At 43.1% G+C, this 15384-nt stretch overlaps 2 protein-coding genes across 2 annotated transcripts; one reads left to right on the forward strand and one right to left on the reverse strand.

Annotated features, from left to right (window-relative positions):
* Nucleotides 1–144: 144 nt before the first annotated feature.
* LOC147205170 (ATP synthase F(1) complex subunit alpha, mitochondrial) lies at nt 145–4750 on the forward strand. Its single transcript, XM_086111066.1, has 11 exons — nt 145–310; nt 776–851; nt 1474–1643; nt 1986–2159; nt 2237–2403; nt 2702–3002; nt 3077–3301; nt 3372–3479; nt 3879–4023; nt 4104–4254; nt 4336–4750. The coding sequence occupies exons 1-11, from the start codon at nt 251–253 to the stop codon at nt 4412–4414; spliced, it is 1656 nt and encodes a 551-aa protein (XP_085967192.1). The 5' UTR covers nt 145–250; the 3' UTR covers nt 4415–4750.
* On the reverse strand, nt 4698–13104 carry LOC147205171 (phospholipid phosphatase 1-like). Its single transcript, XM_086111067.1, has 6 exons — nt 12597–13104; nt 11374–11525; nt 11000–11280; nt 10275–10332; nt 9484–9660; nt 4698–9259 (listed from the first exon to the last, which is right to left on the reverse strand). The coding sequence occupies exons 1-6, from the start codon at nt 12652–12654 to the stop codon at nt 9134–9136; spliced, it is 852 nt and encodes a 283-aa protein (XP_085967193.1). The 5' UTR covers nt 12655–13104; the 3' UTR covers nt 4698–9133.
* Between the last annotated feature and the right edge of the window lie 2280 nt (nt 13105–15384).

Consider the following 15384-nt stretch of genomic DNA (forward strand, 5'->3'; position numbering starts at 1 on the left):
ATACGGTATTGTAAAAAGCATCCATCCGTCCCTCACAGGGTGGAACTCGCACAAAGCTTCTCTGACCTTGCTGACGTTGCTTGCAGTTCGTTGGCTACAGCGACAAGAGGCGGTATAGAGCGGAGTTGGTCAAATTGAGGCGGAGTTTACAGATAAATCGAAGAAGAGTTCATTCAGCCATTACATTCTCCCTCAGCCAGGTCGAAGCCGTCAGTGGTGGAGGACAAGTCATCCGTACCAAGCAAGTAAAATGTTATCCGTGCGAGTTGTCGCAGCGTTGGCCAGGACCCTGCCTAGAAGGGCCGGATTAGTAAGTACTTCATTTAAAAAAGCTATTCCACTTTAATGTTTTCCCGATTGCTTCATTTAATGAATGCAAACTTCGTCCGTGGGAAGGGTAACGCCGAATATGTCAACGCAGCAGGCCCCGCGCTAACCCGACTTGCACTGCGAAATGCCTTCTAAAATACTTCCTGTGTGCATTTTAAACCAAATTTCTGTCTGTTGCCCCGTATGCTGCAATTGTGTTGATTTAGTTGATGTTGCCCTTGTGACACCGCCTGTGCGCCGTGCTGGTTTTAGCACGCGAGCTAACGTAGCTGCTCGTTAGCAACTCATTTAACCACGCTTTGAAGGTCAGCTAGCCTGACAACAGCCGACAGGACTGAAACCGCGTTACACCTTCTTCATTTAACATGCATGATTTGTAATGCATAGTTGCAATGTCATGAGCAAAATAATTATTGACAATAACTATCGATCATTTTAATCGTAGGTGTCCAAGGCTGTGCCAGCCGCCTGCGTTGGGGTCAATCATCTCCACACCCACCGACCATGGCTGCAGAAGACTGGTAGGAAATATAACAATAACTACAAAATCAGAAAAAAAATCCTTTTCAAGTTTTTTTTGACCTAATGGAAACTTAAACGCCTTACATTGATGCCGTTAGCCTACTGGGAGTTCAAATCAATTTTAACCCTCCCAAAGTCTGCTTTTTGTTGTAACCCCTTTCTAATAGAAAAAGCATTTTTTAATGGCAATATTCAAAACATTTCCTTTTTGTACACCACCTCTCCCTTGGTGGGATTTTTAGTTCTCCAATTATCAAAATAAAAGCTTTTAAACGGGTTTTCCCCACAGCATCAACTTTTTTAGATTATTTTTCATTGCAGATTCAGTGAAAATAATTATTTGGTCAAAATATGCATATCAACAATAATCCTTACAGCAGTATTTTGATTGGCTTAAAATTTAGCTTCATAAATCGTTATGATTGATAATGAATCAATTTTAATCACCAAGGCATAACTGATGCCTTGCTTTGAAGATTTTACTCAATGTACAGCACTTTTTATGCAGCCATGGTTGTTTTTCAAGTGCTCTATAAGTAAAGTTGAGTTGAAGTGGCACCAACACAAGTAATGTTAAGCTACAATTACCATGATGATGAGTCTCGACTTTGCTTCAAAAAGGCACGGCTGAGGTGTCTTCAATCCTGGAGGAGAAGATCATGGGAGCAGATACTTCTGCCGACCTGGAGGAGACTGGCCGCGTGCTGTCCATCGGTGACGGTATCGCCAGGGTGTATGGTCTGAGGAATGTCCAGGCGGAAGAGATGGTGGAGTTCTCGTCTGGACTCAAAGTACGCTTGGAAAGACGCTAAAGCAGTGGTTATTGAGTAAAGGCACATTTTACATGAGAAAATTGTCAAGGCGCACCACCAAACAATGTCACAAAAAGTATGGGCACTTCATTGATGGAGGAGTAGGGCCTGACAGTTTTGAAAAATCAACTAGCTTCAATATTGGGATTGGCAATTATTTGTTTTAAGATCCTTTCCCATGTATTTAACAAACACAAGCAATACATGGAATTGCATCCTGCATAATATAATACATTAGGCAATGACAATAAAGATCTTAACACTGTCACCGCTCTACATTGTAGACATTTTAATACATCCAGTGTGGTTCTCGCCCACCAGGGAATGTCTCTGAACTTGGAGCCCGATAATGTTGGTGTGGTGGTGTTCGGTAACGACAAGCTTATCAAGGAGGGCGACATCGTGAAGAGGACTGGCGCCATCGTGGACGTTCCCGTCGGTGAGGAGCTGCTTGGCCGTGTTGTGGACGCTCTGGGAAACGCCATTGATGGAAAGGTCAATAAAGCCACTAGTTATCTAGTGATGATAAATTGTCAAAGATGGTTTTCAGTGGGGCTTTTGCTTTTCCACAGGGTCCTCTGGGTTCCAAGACGCGTAGGCGTGTTGGTCTGAAGGCTCCAGGTATCATCCCCCGTATTTCTGTGAGGGAGCCAATGCAGACTGGCATCAAGGCTGTGGACAGCCTGGTGCCCATTGGCAGAGGCCAGCGTGAGCTCATCATTGGTGACAGGCAGACCGGGTGAGGAGCCTTAAAATGCATTTCTTCAAATATATTTCCGTCATTCGTTAATGAGTGCTTTTGGGTTTGATAGCAGAAATGTAAAAATTTATATTTTAAGAATAAAGTGGTCCCTTAAGAGTGACCTGACTTTTTTTTCCCATGACATTTGACGGATAAATCCATAGCTTTGTCTTTGGAAAGTCAGCTATTCACCTTAACTGTTGGTATCTATTAGATTGATCAAATGTTCTTTAGCCCATCCCTAATTGCATGTATTAAGGGGAACAAAATATGATGACTACCTTCTCCTCCACAGCAAAACCGCCATTGCCATTGACACCATCATCAACCAGAAACGCTTCAACGAGGGTACTGATGAAAAGAAGAAGCTGTACTGCATCTACGTGGCCATCGGCCAGAAGAGGTCCACCGTGGCCCAGCTGGTGAAGAGGCTGACAGATGCCGACGCCATGAAGTACACCATCGTGGTGTCGGCCACCGCCTCGGATGCCGCGCCCCTGCAGTACCTGGCCCCGTACTCGGGCTGCTCCATGGGCGAGTACTTCCGCGACAACGGCAAGCACGCCCTCATCATCTATGATGATCTGTCCAAGCAGGTGAGCGGATGATGAGAAAATAGTTTTGGGGTTCTTCAGAACCGCAGTTCCACAACTTTTTGGGTCTTTCTTAGGCCGTAGCCTACCGTCAGATGTCCTTGCTGCTGCGTCGTCCCCCCGGTCGCGAGGCTTACCCTGGTGACGTCTTCTACCTGCACTCACGGCTGCTGGAGAGAGCCGCCAAGATGAACGACAACTTCGGCGGCGGCTCCCTCACCGCTCTGCCGGTCATCGAGACCCAGGCCGGCGACGTGTCTGCCTACATTCCCACCAATGTTATCTCCATCACTGATGGACAGGTACGTCTTGGTGATGTCGCGTCATCTTTTGTTGGGCCTCGTGTTACCGTTTGTCCTGCTTCTGCCGTAGATCTTCTTGGAGACGGAGCTGTTCTACAAGGGTATCCGGCCTGCTATTAACGTGGGTCTGTCTGTGTCCCGAGTGGGTTCTGCTGCCCAGACCAGAGCCATGAAGCAGGTTACTTCACACTTTTGTAACGTCATAAAAACATTTGATGGTTCTCATTTCGGAGTAAGGAGGTTAGTTTTATCAATACTAGTTTTAAAAATCTGAATTTAAAAAAAAATGCAGAAAGGAAAATAATTGTTCATATACCGCGTGGTAAAACCAGGGCGTCGTGTACACTGATATCACAACCATTAGGTTACAGAACTCCCCACCCCCTTTGGACTATTGGTCCTCATACAGAGGTGTGTGTCAGATTTTAATTTAAAATGGATTGAATTGTATACAAGTCAGGGGCTTTTACGTGTCTTTTTGGCTTAATTGTGCCAGAATTAGAGAAATGTGTTTTTGTTTTAAATGAAAATTGTATATATTTTTTAACACCCCGCCCCCCTCCCCTAAACATTGTAGGTTGCTGGCACCATGAAGCTGGAACTGGCTCAGTACCGCGAGGTGGCCGCTTTCGCCCAATTTGGCTCCGATCTGGATGCCGCCACCCAGCAGCTCCTCAACAGGGGCGTCAGGCTGACGGAGCTGCTCAAGCAGGGACAGTACTGTGAGTATTAGCCAAATGAGACACTCTATCTGCCTTTTGGAGTTCAATCGGACCCCTCATGGCTCTCCTTCCTCCTCTAGCTCCCATGGCCATCGAGGAGCAGGTGACAGTCATCTATGCCGGCGTCAGGGGGCATCTGGACAAAATGGAGCCCAGCAAGATCACAAAGTTCGAGAAGGCTTTCCTGCAGCACATTCTCAGCCAGCACCAAGACCTGCTCGCTGCAATCAAGTAAGATCCCTTTTGTTCCAAATGGAGCATTTTTATTACTTGCCATTGAAAAAAATTCCAACTTCAATGTTACCTTTTCAGGGCTGACAGCCAGATCTCGGAGGCATCCGATGCCAAACTCAAGCAGATAGTTCTGAACTTCCTGTCCAGTTTTGAGTAAGCAGGTCCAGCCCTTGCTGTTGATCTTCAGTGCCCCCTACCATTATGTATGTGAACACGCTGAACGCCAAAACCTCCATGTACAGATTTGTCCCAATAAAAATCTACAAACCTGCTCAGCTGTAAATGTATTCTGATTGGATCAGACGAAATCTAGAATATATGTGGATCATTTCAGCACATCAGTGACGAGTCCTGCTGTTCACTGTAGTAATTGAGGGGGGAGCAAGTGTCAGGTTGTGTGTTTGGCTCTTTTTGCTCCCAAGTATGTCAGAACCCATGTAAGGTTGGAGTCAAATGTTTATTAATATGAGAATAAATTGTGTAACAAATGTAAGTGGTTTTGTATTATTTCTTGAGCACGTGACCATATGGAAGACGCATTGAGAGCCTGAAAGCACTGAGACAAAGTTATTTCATGTACAATATAATTTCTTCGTGACTACTATATGTAGAAATTGCTTTTAAATGCATAAAATTGCCTGCTTGTAGTTGACCTCACTTTGGCATCATAATGTCCAGCAGGTGGCAGCACACGTACAACCATTTCAGCCCATGAATAAGTTCATCAGTCCTGGCGATTTAGAATTTAAAAATGTTTTTTAAAAGGTAAATATAAATCATAAGTGATTAATACACACTGGCCACATAATTACACATTTACATTTATCGAGCGGGTAAATTGTGATTGAATATCCTAGAAAAGTTCAGTTAAAGTGAAAGGCATATTTCAAACTCCGGAAAATACTCTCGGAAGTACAATTACTGCATGTTTTCTGTACAGTATTAGAAATAGCTAATATTCCAATTTGAGATGGATTTTGGAGTTGCTCCCTGTATGCTATGAGCAAAAATTCACTTCTTAAATTTGAACCAATCAACCAAGTGTTTCACAATACTGTACATTCATTGCAATGAATGTCAATTAAAAAAAAAAAAATGCTTGTTACATGATGGATTGGGACCTATTGCTATCAATGTCTGCCTGCCAGGAATGAAGTGAGTCATGTGGCATTGAGTGACTGCAGCTGCGTTCATGAGGGCTGCAATTGTAACACCAGGCGAGATCTCCCAAGTAGCAGCAGCACATGACCACACAGATGCTTTATCTGCACTGAATGAGTCGTCTCACAAAGCACTTGGTAACCATCTCAACCATTCAGCACTTACATTTAATTTGCAGTTCCACTGGGCCAACACGATTGAGTAACAACGACATGACGCCTGCAATTGAGTGGTGAATAAGTCACAGCTTAGTCACCAGGCTACACGTTCAGCTGGAATACACGACAGCAGTGATTGTCAAAAGTGTGGCATGCATATAGGTGGCTTGCTTTTAATGGGATGTGAAAGAATTACATGAAGCCCATGTCCATATGCAGGTGGTCAAATGTGAGAAATCTTTCCCGCCCAAACTCATAGTCCACATATTGGTTGTTCTCATCAGGCTAAAAAAAAAAAGAAAAAGCGCACATGACATGCTCACACTCACATCACCAACAACAACCAGGCACTCTAAAGTGGCCATGCCACCCCAAAGTCACATGCTGGCTGTTAAGTCAAATTTGGGGAAAAAAAATTAAAATCTTTTTGTGACATTCACGTACTCACGGTCAACAATGAGGCCCTCAAACGCGGCCACACCAGCCCCAACGCCTCAGTTCACACAGTGATTGTCTACTCATAAAATAACCACAAACATCACTGGAAAGGCTTTGTTTGATTGATAATGAATAAAGCATTTAGATTGTGACAGTACAAGAACACGGTAGTTTAAATGGATTATTAACTACACAATTCAACAAACACCTTGTTTCCTGTCAGGCATTATCAAAGTAGTTTATTTTAGTTCTAGTGAGTGCGTGAGGTTTTCGCTTATGTTTGTCTGCAACGTGGCGATGCAAACGCTCAGCGGTTACGCAGGCATGCGTTTGCATCATTTGTTGCCCAATCGATTTTCACAACAGTCGTTTTCCAACGGCTTTAACTGCGTGTTTTCTGCATAGCTGACAGATGACTCTCTTGGTGACGCATACGCATAGACAACCGCCGTTGTTCCGTCTGGTAGACTTAAAAAGTGCACCTAAGGCGACATGTTGATCATCCACTGAAACCAGCGATACGCTCTCATGAGAGTGAACAAGGATTTTAAAGTGGTTTCTGTGGTTGGGCTCACTGATCTGAAAGCTCAGAAGCAATTGTTGCACGTTTGCACGTTAAAGATAAGGTGGTTTCAGTTCAAGTTGGCAAGATGCATTCACTGGACACGTCGATACATTGCGTTTGTTTGATTAAATGAAACATTCAAGTTGGGCATCCATGCAAAAAACAAAACAAAAAGGGGAAGGCAAAAACATATTTGGCTTGCTTGCAAATCCCACATCCTCCTAAAAAAAGGCAGACCAAAAAACCCCCCAAAAATTCACTTATTTTTTATATTTTCAACAGCACTGGTCATATCAGGGGTGAGGAACTTACGGTGCGTGTACCAGTCATGGCCCCGTGGGAGCGTTTGATCTGGCCTGCCTTGTGATTCTTAAAAACAAATAAAACCTCGGAAAAACAAGGATAACAAACACAAATATCAAATAAATCAACATCAAAATGCTTTTGGTGTATCATAATAATGAAGGTCATCATTATTTTCATGAATTTAGTACGGTCCTCAGAGGATTTAAAACTAAAAAGTTTGGACAGCTCTGATTTGGGTAAATTTGAATAAAATGAAAAAGAAAACACACACACACACACACACGACTTTGAGTGTTTCACAGTTGGCGCTAGCCCACAACAAAAGGCAATGAATGAATACAAAATATATCCATTTAACACTGCATCTGCCCACCCATCAAGTGTGAAATTAATATGATGTGATTCAGTTAGCCAGTGGTGGCTTTGTGCGAGGTAAGCAAAGCTGCACTAAGTTTTTTTGTTTGTTTGTTTGTTTATTTTTTGGAATGCAGAAATTTGCGTCAGCTAATAGTTTGCTTCCGATAAGCGGCACCTTTGTTGTCGACAAGCTGGAGGCACAGGCGTGGCGGTGTTTGTGTTTGGCGACGTGTTCATGCGGCACACACACACACACAGTACATCCATGAGTTGAAATCCACCCCCATGGTCCTAAAACAAGCTATTTTCAGCAACATGATTAATAATGTGCACAAAATATGCTATTCTTGGTCTTGGGTGGTACATATTTTAACGAAAGCATGTCACAGACATCCTACTATGATACAAGACATTGGTTTTAAATTATGGGAGAAAAAAGTCATTACGCATTTCTCATAAAAACCGAGTCAGCTTTCAAGTGAAATTTCAGGACAAACCTAAAATGCACAATAACCTTTTCAGGTGAACTTAACTTGACCTTCCCTTATCTTTTGAAATCCCGGTACACGCATTCTCTCTCTCTGCTCTACACTTTTTGTACAACTTGCTGTCTCAACTTCTTTCTCAATGGCAGGTACTAGTAACTTTGCCTGTATTCCCTAACATTTACTATTACGTGTAAATGGTAAAAGATGACTTTAATGAGTTGCATTTGCATATTTGTTTGCCAATGTATGCTGTCACATTACCGGTATTTAGGCGAGTATACTAGCAAACAGTTTTGATGAGCTTGTGAAGGTGGTTTCTTTCTGAGGAATAATTTAATTACTGACGACAGTTGTGTAGGCAACATCGTTTAATGTCTGAGTATCGTACGCGCTAGATGCATGGTGTTGATGCTTCAGTATCATCTCCGTCTTTGTAACCATCTTGTGGCATCTATAGTTAACGTATTTTCCACACTGAAAGGCGCACTGGATTATGAGGCGCACCTTCAATGAATGGCCTATTTTGTTATTTCTTTCATAACTTGGGCGCACCGCAGTATAAGATGCAATCTACAATGCATCCACTAGATTGAGCCACACTCAAGGAAATGCCAACAGAACAATCAGATGTCAGTAAAACTTATTTAACAAAGCAGCAACACGGTTCACTTAACCAACAGCAAGTTATAACATTGACTCGTTAACATTGAACTCTCTTGCCGCTGCTCTATTTCCGTGTTCAACTGCGAAACCGATCGCCTTAAGTTTGAACTCTGCGTTGTCAGCATGTCTTGAGCAAGGAGCCATGTTGGAGTCGAAATATTACCGTAATGACCATATACAAGGCGCGTTGGATTTTAAGGTGCGCTATGGGCTTTTAGGAAAATGGAAGGCTTTTAGTTGTGCCTTTTAGTATGGAAAATATGGTATATATTTATGAATGGTGTCAAATGTTCACAGATTTTCATTATTCACCGCAGGGCTGAGTCGATTTCTCCTGTATTGGTCCATCCATTGATAAAACAACTGTTATAGTGCATTTTCAGTCCATCCTGAAACGTCACCCAAAAACCGAACATCCCTACATTTACTGTATCTGTATGTCGTCCAGTACCTGTGTGTCTCCTTTCAGGACAGTGGAGGTTTTTCAAGGTGCCAGACTCTCCATTACAAGCCCGCTCGCAGCGAGCACACAAGCCTCCCATTATATTCACAGCAAATGGAATTTCATTCCTCCGTGACACACGGCATATATCCAACCCATGGCACACTGTTGTAAAAAGTCCCTCCCGCTCGGCAACGTGCTCACACCGAGCCGAAATTTTCTTGGTAACACAGTAAAGTGCATGTGCTGCCACCCCTACCCAATCGCTCCTCCTGCCGGGGTGATTCTTTGAGGTGGTTCAGTCAGTGCTGCCGTAGTGGTTGGAATTGGGTGGGTTCTCATGTAAACTGGTGTGCTGGCCTCCGTCCTCCTGGGACACGCCCACCTCGAGGGGCTGCTGGAAGAAGTTGGACACGCAGAACACCTGCAGGTAGACCCAAAAGTACTTTGACTCTGAATTCAAGAAGATACTTGTGTAGAAAAAGACACGAGTGCTGATTCTACTCTACAGATTATGAAATGTACTTAAGTACAGGGACGGAGCTTCGTGTTCCTCTCTGGTCATCCCCACACGTAGCGGAGAAAAAAAAAATCTGTCGACACTCCTGCTTAGGTGTGAAAGTAAAACGCCAAGGGGTCAGAACTCACAGTGAAGGAGGCCACAGCGCCGCCCTGCAGGAGGCCCGCGAGCACGTCGGTCCAGTGGTGCTTGTAGTCGGACACGCGGGATAGACCCACGTAGACGGCGGTGGCGAGCAGGAAGAACTGCACAGTGGGCCGCAGCAGCCTCGCCCACTTGGCCTTCAGCCTGGCTTGGATGTACAGCTGGCGACGGCAGAAAATGATTTCATTGCTTTAAGATATGCAGATATAGATGCTGTCAATTAGATTGACAGTGATGCCTTCATTTACAAACTTCATTCATTCGGCGACCAAGATCCGTCACGCAATAACACAATAAAATGTGGATAAACAGTTTATACAGTATATCATGATTTCGTGAAAACAGTGAAAAATAAAATGACTTCAAATAAAAATACAGTAAAGCAGACAGTTGTGTTTTATATGAAACAAATCAGTAAAAAATCACTCACTAAGATAATACAGTAATTTTGCTTATTGCCTAATAGACTTTTGAAGTTCCAATTCATTCTTGTAATAAACTGCAAGGAAAATGACAAGCCACTGTTTGTCGTTCAAATTCATAAATGGGACAACAATTTCACAAGATAGCAGACGCAGCAACAGATTAAACTAATTTTCAAACCCTACTCTCATAGCGCTATGTAGATTGGCATATCACCTGTTACAACGTTATGATTTTGGCATTTCAATTTTATATAGTCGATCAGTGGTCCCCAACACTGGATCTTTTTCCAATTTTGTGCAAGGGTTATTGAGGGTTATCTTGTTTCAAATACAAAAAAGATTTTACTTACAACAAGAAACAACATGCAGTACATGGAGAACGACGAATGACCAGAGTAGAAGGACAGCCTGCAAAAGTCAAAAAAGTTAACAGAAATGTCAGATTTAAAAATACTTGATTTGGAATTTTGAGTCTTTAATAATTTAGCATCATATGTACATATATAGAGTACACTAACACACACATTCAGTGTATATATATATATTTTTTGGGGGGGGCGGTGGGGAGATCCTATAAGGGTTATTTGGGACTTCAAACTAAATGTTTTGCCTCTTTTCCGCCTCTACATAAACTAAATGCATGAGAATATTTGGACCAATAATAATTATTTTTTTATATTGTCACAGTCCAACAAAAAGCATGCAACTCCAAATATAGTGAGATTTTCTACATTTTTATTAAAAAATATATATGAATATACTGTAGTTTCCTTTGTATTTTGGCTGAAAATGAAGAAAAGAAAAACGGAGGAAAAACCGGATACTAAATATGCTTTCTTTGGACAACAACAATATTCGAGTTTTATTTCTACCCTTTGTATGTGAATAAAATTACAACTATGATTTTGTTTTTAAATAAAGTATATTCATAATGTTTGATTCACAGTTCATACTATGTTCATAAGAATAAAAATGAATGACTCTTAATTTATTGCCGTTCTTATTTTTATAAACTTATTACGGTGCTTTAAGTACAAAAAAAACTAACAAATGGTCAGCGGAGTAATGTTTATACCTGGCTTCATCCACCAGGAACTTATCGCCTGTACAGGTGAAGTTCTCTACGTATCCTCCAGCTTTGCAATTGATGCGATCCCACCGCGGCTTGCACACGGCCAGAAAGTGAGGCCGGAGACGCCCCACGGAGTACTTGGCGATATCCGTCAGCGACTGGCTGGCCGCCGCCCCGAACAAGTAGCAGCCCACGGCCTTGTAGACACATGCTGCATACTTGCGGCCAAGCGTCTTCTTCTTGATGTGGGACAGGTAGACGGAAAGACACTCACCACAGATGATCTATAAAGGAAGCGAGAGAGAGTTAGAGAGAGGGGGAGGATGGATGCCACCGAATGGATGACGTCACGATCTCGCAGACTCTCCCATGCTTACAGCAATGAGCGTGAAGGGGATCATAACGCCCCCAAGGAGTTGGTAGGAAATGGTGTCCTCTTTGAGGGGGTAGCGGATGGACTCATCATCGCAGAAGAAGCCTCGTTTGAAGGGGTTGTGTTGAGGAGTCAGGATGAAGAAGGGGAGTCCCACTAGTGGTGGGCAAACGGAGACACAAACATGGATCGTCAATTGTTTTTGACTAGAAAGCTAAGATTCAAATTTAAACTTGATTGTGTGCTGACTTGGAGACAGTCACAATAATGAGGCATACCCTTTTGCCTATCACAAAAGTCTTTTCAACTCTGCATCTGCTTATGTCTGGGTCAGGGTTTTCTGCGGTGGTCTTTGATATATATTTTTTTCCCACAGCTGTGTGCATGTACAGTATATTTGTACACAGGACAGAAACACAACAACAAACAAATCTAAGCTATGGCATATATTTAGGGGGAATGGAAAGAAGAAAGCAAGAAAAGATAAGGACAGTACAACTTTTGTCACTGGCAGTCTCGGAGACAACATTGAGATTCAATAATGAGACAAACACTTGAGTTGAGCGTGACTTCGGAGGCGAACAATCAAGTATTCTTCTGTTAAACTATGCTTAATTTCTAAAGGGTTGGCTTTTGTTAAGAGATACTTCACTCTAACACGGAGAATTAAGATAAGCGAGTTTAGTACTATACCACTGAATGACTCTTTTTTTCCTTCTCGAACCCAGACAATGACACATTTTTGCTTTTTAAGTGAGTCGGCTGTTTGTAATTTGGCCCTGTGGTGATATTACAAAACATCTTCAAACAGACTGGAAAAGTAGATGGTGTTACTAAACAGCAAAATACATACATATTGTACCAAAGAGGGAAATTACACCGATTAGTCACATGGAACAAAACTGACTGTTATGGCAGAGGGCTGACTGCAGACTCAGTGGCATCCATTCTGTTGGTGCTGCAGGTTTCTTATGATTACAAAGCAAATACAGTAGTGGACTAAAAATACAACTTTGGCCTGGAAAACTCACACACGGGGTGGAACTTTTCCATCTCCCTGTCTGCACATCAAGCTTCCCAATGTGTATACTATTTACATGCTGTTAACGCCAATCGAAAAAATACACTTTAGGAATAATATACTTAGGGGAAGTGGTAGTTTTGTTTGGCCACTTTGTTGTGTAAATAGAAATACAGTGAACGGTATATTAAAGCGTGGACACATACCGAGAATGAGACAAGTAATGTCCAGCAGGAAGTATGGAATTCCAGAAACTTCAAACATGTTGTCTTCTTTTTGTTGTAAATGAAAAAAAAACGTGAATAAAAATCCTTTAGCTCCGATTGTCTTATTCCATAAAACACACCACCTTCATGGTGCCATCCGGCCAAAATTATTAAAAACACGAAAACAAAGTCACACAGCTAACTCATGCATGCGTGGACAGCTTCAGGTCCATCAAAATTGTCCGAGCGCATCTCTCCACAGCTGCGTTTGAGTAGAACTTCACCGGTGTGCCACAGAAACCAGAACCCCGTTACCATTGTGACTAATGAGAATGTTTGGTTCTGCTGGGAAATATTAAAATTTTGCGTCAGATAATCCTGACAGTTGAGCTTGAGAGTCAAAAAGATGTTATATACCGGATATTCTAGATGTGCCACATGACAAAAATATCGCAGTTATCAATTCCTATTCTGTTTCTAAGTCAAAGTTGTTACGTCGAACAAATACAGTAGAAGGAGAAATGACAGTACCGAACTTTCCGTTTGCCGATTTAACTTGAATGCAGCACAAAATACGGAAGTGGGTAGTAAGAGTAGCCAATCACGTGCCAGGCATGCCCTCGGACGATTGCCACCGCGAGGCCCCGCCTTTCCCTCGTGTCACTCATCCTGAGCTACTATAATGAGGTTTAGAGGAGTCACAGTATCATTAAAACATGCCAACACTGCACTTTGTTCGATTAGATTTCGCCTCGAGCCGATTCCACGCGCGTTTCCCGTTGTCTTTGATTAAACAATGTCAGGCAAAAACACAAGAGGCCCTCGGTTTACAAAGGAATTACAATGTGGCTAAACAGGTTTAAAATCTTGACTACAATAGAATAAAAACCACATCTGGTACAAAATATAAAACAAATGAAGAAAAAGAGTAGAAGTTCATTGTCAAACTAAATATAAAACAGAAAATCAAACATTTAAAACAACCTACAAGCTTCAGCTTCACCTAACATGTCAGTTTCTCTTAATGCTAACAAACAATGCAACACCAGAGACAACATACATAACATAACATAGAGAGGCTAACGAAAAGCTTCAGTGTTGCGGTGGGGTAATCCTTTAAGCAAATGCTACTTCAACACACGAAGTAAAACATGTAGACATTTAATATATAATATTAGTTAGTTAGTTAGTTAGTTCCGCCCGCTCCTATTTGGAACATTGGGCGACGAGCCTCCTCCATTTGTTCCGGTCACTGGCGACCTTTCTTGCTCCATGCCAGCTGACACCCATCTCACTGAGGTCTTCTTTGGCAGTCTGTCTCCACGTCTTCTTTGGCCTACCTCTCTTCCTCTTTCCACCCTCTGGCATCCAGTCCATGGCCACACTTGCCGGTCTCTCTCTTGGCAGCCGGAGTACATGGCCGATCATTTTCCTTCTTCTTTCAGAGACAATGTCTGACAGTTCAGCCACTCCTGCCCTCTTCATCACCTCCTCGTTGTTGATGTGGTCTCTCCATGAGATCCTCAGGATGGATCTCAGGCAACGCCGATGAAAGACATCTAACTTGTTGGTAATGTTGGCTGTCTTCATCCATGTCTCACAGGCGTAAATCGCTGTTGGGATAACCACTGACATATAGAGGCGTAGCTTGGTGGTCGTAGTGATGGCTTTCGATGACCAGATGTTGCGGAGGCGTTGGAACACTCCCGCAGCTTTACCAAGTCTACTGTTGACGTCTTTCTCCACACCGCCTGTATTTGAGATGTTACTCCCAAGATATGTGAAGCTGTCAATGTACTCTATGTCATGTTGGTGTAGAGTGAGTGGTTGAAGGTGTTGGTGCTGTCCGACGGCCATGGCCTTGGTCTTTTCCTGGCTAATTCGTAAACCGACCTTAACTCCGTGCTCATGCAGATTGTTGGTCAACTCCTGGAGTGCGGGCTGGGTGTGACTTAACAGAGCCAAATCATCTGCAAATTCCAGGTCAGCTAGTCTGCTCCCTCCCCACTTGATACCAACTTCTTCCCCTGTGATGGACTTCCTCATCACAAAGTCAATTATGATGATGAAGAGTAGGGGTGACAGAATGCAACCCTGTCTTACACCAGTGACAATGTCAAAATCATCAGTTGTGCCACTGTTGGTTTTGACACAACAGGTTGAGTTGTGGTACAATGACCTGAAGATGTTGATGTACTTGAGGGGTACACCATACAGCTGGACGATCTGCCACAGTGACTCCCGGTGGATGCTGTCAAAGGCTTTCTTGAAATCGATATAGTTGATCATGAGTGGTGTCTGAAGTTCTTGGCACTGCTCTATGATGTTTCGAAGGGTAAAGATCTGTTCGGCGCAAGACCTTCCCTTCCTGAAACCGGCTTGCTCTTCCCTCAAGATGTTATCCACTTCATCTTTAAGGCGATGTAGCAGGACACTGCAGAATACCTTGCTGGGGATTGACAGCAGTGTAATGCCCCGCCAGTTATTGCAGTCTGCGAGGTTTCCCTTCTTAGGAAGCGTGACAATGACCCCACGTCTCCAGTCGGCAGGAACCTCTTCAGCATGCCAAATCAGGTTGAACAGGTGGGTAAGGCTCTCCACAACAGCGTCTTGGCCGTGTTTCAACATCTCGGCAGCTACCTCATCGAGTCCCGGTGCCTTGTTGTTCTTAAGGCCCTTGATTGCTCTGGCAACCTCAGTCTCGGATATCTCTTTCGATGTAATATTTAGAGCTGGAGCTGGTGTCTCTTGATCGAAATTGAAGAGCACGGGAGGCATTGGTTGGTTG

Source organism: Hippocampus guttulatus, chromosome 5 (assembly GCF_054856545.1).
Source record: "Hippocampus guttulatus isolate MCC_2025c chromosome 5, RoL_Hgut_1.0, whole genome shotgun sequence".
Classification (NCBI taxonomy): domain Eukaryota; kingdom Metazoa; phylum Chordata; class Actinopteri; order Syngnathiformes; family Syngnathidae; genus Hippocampus; species Hippocampus guttulatus.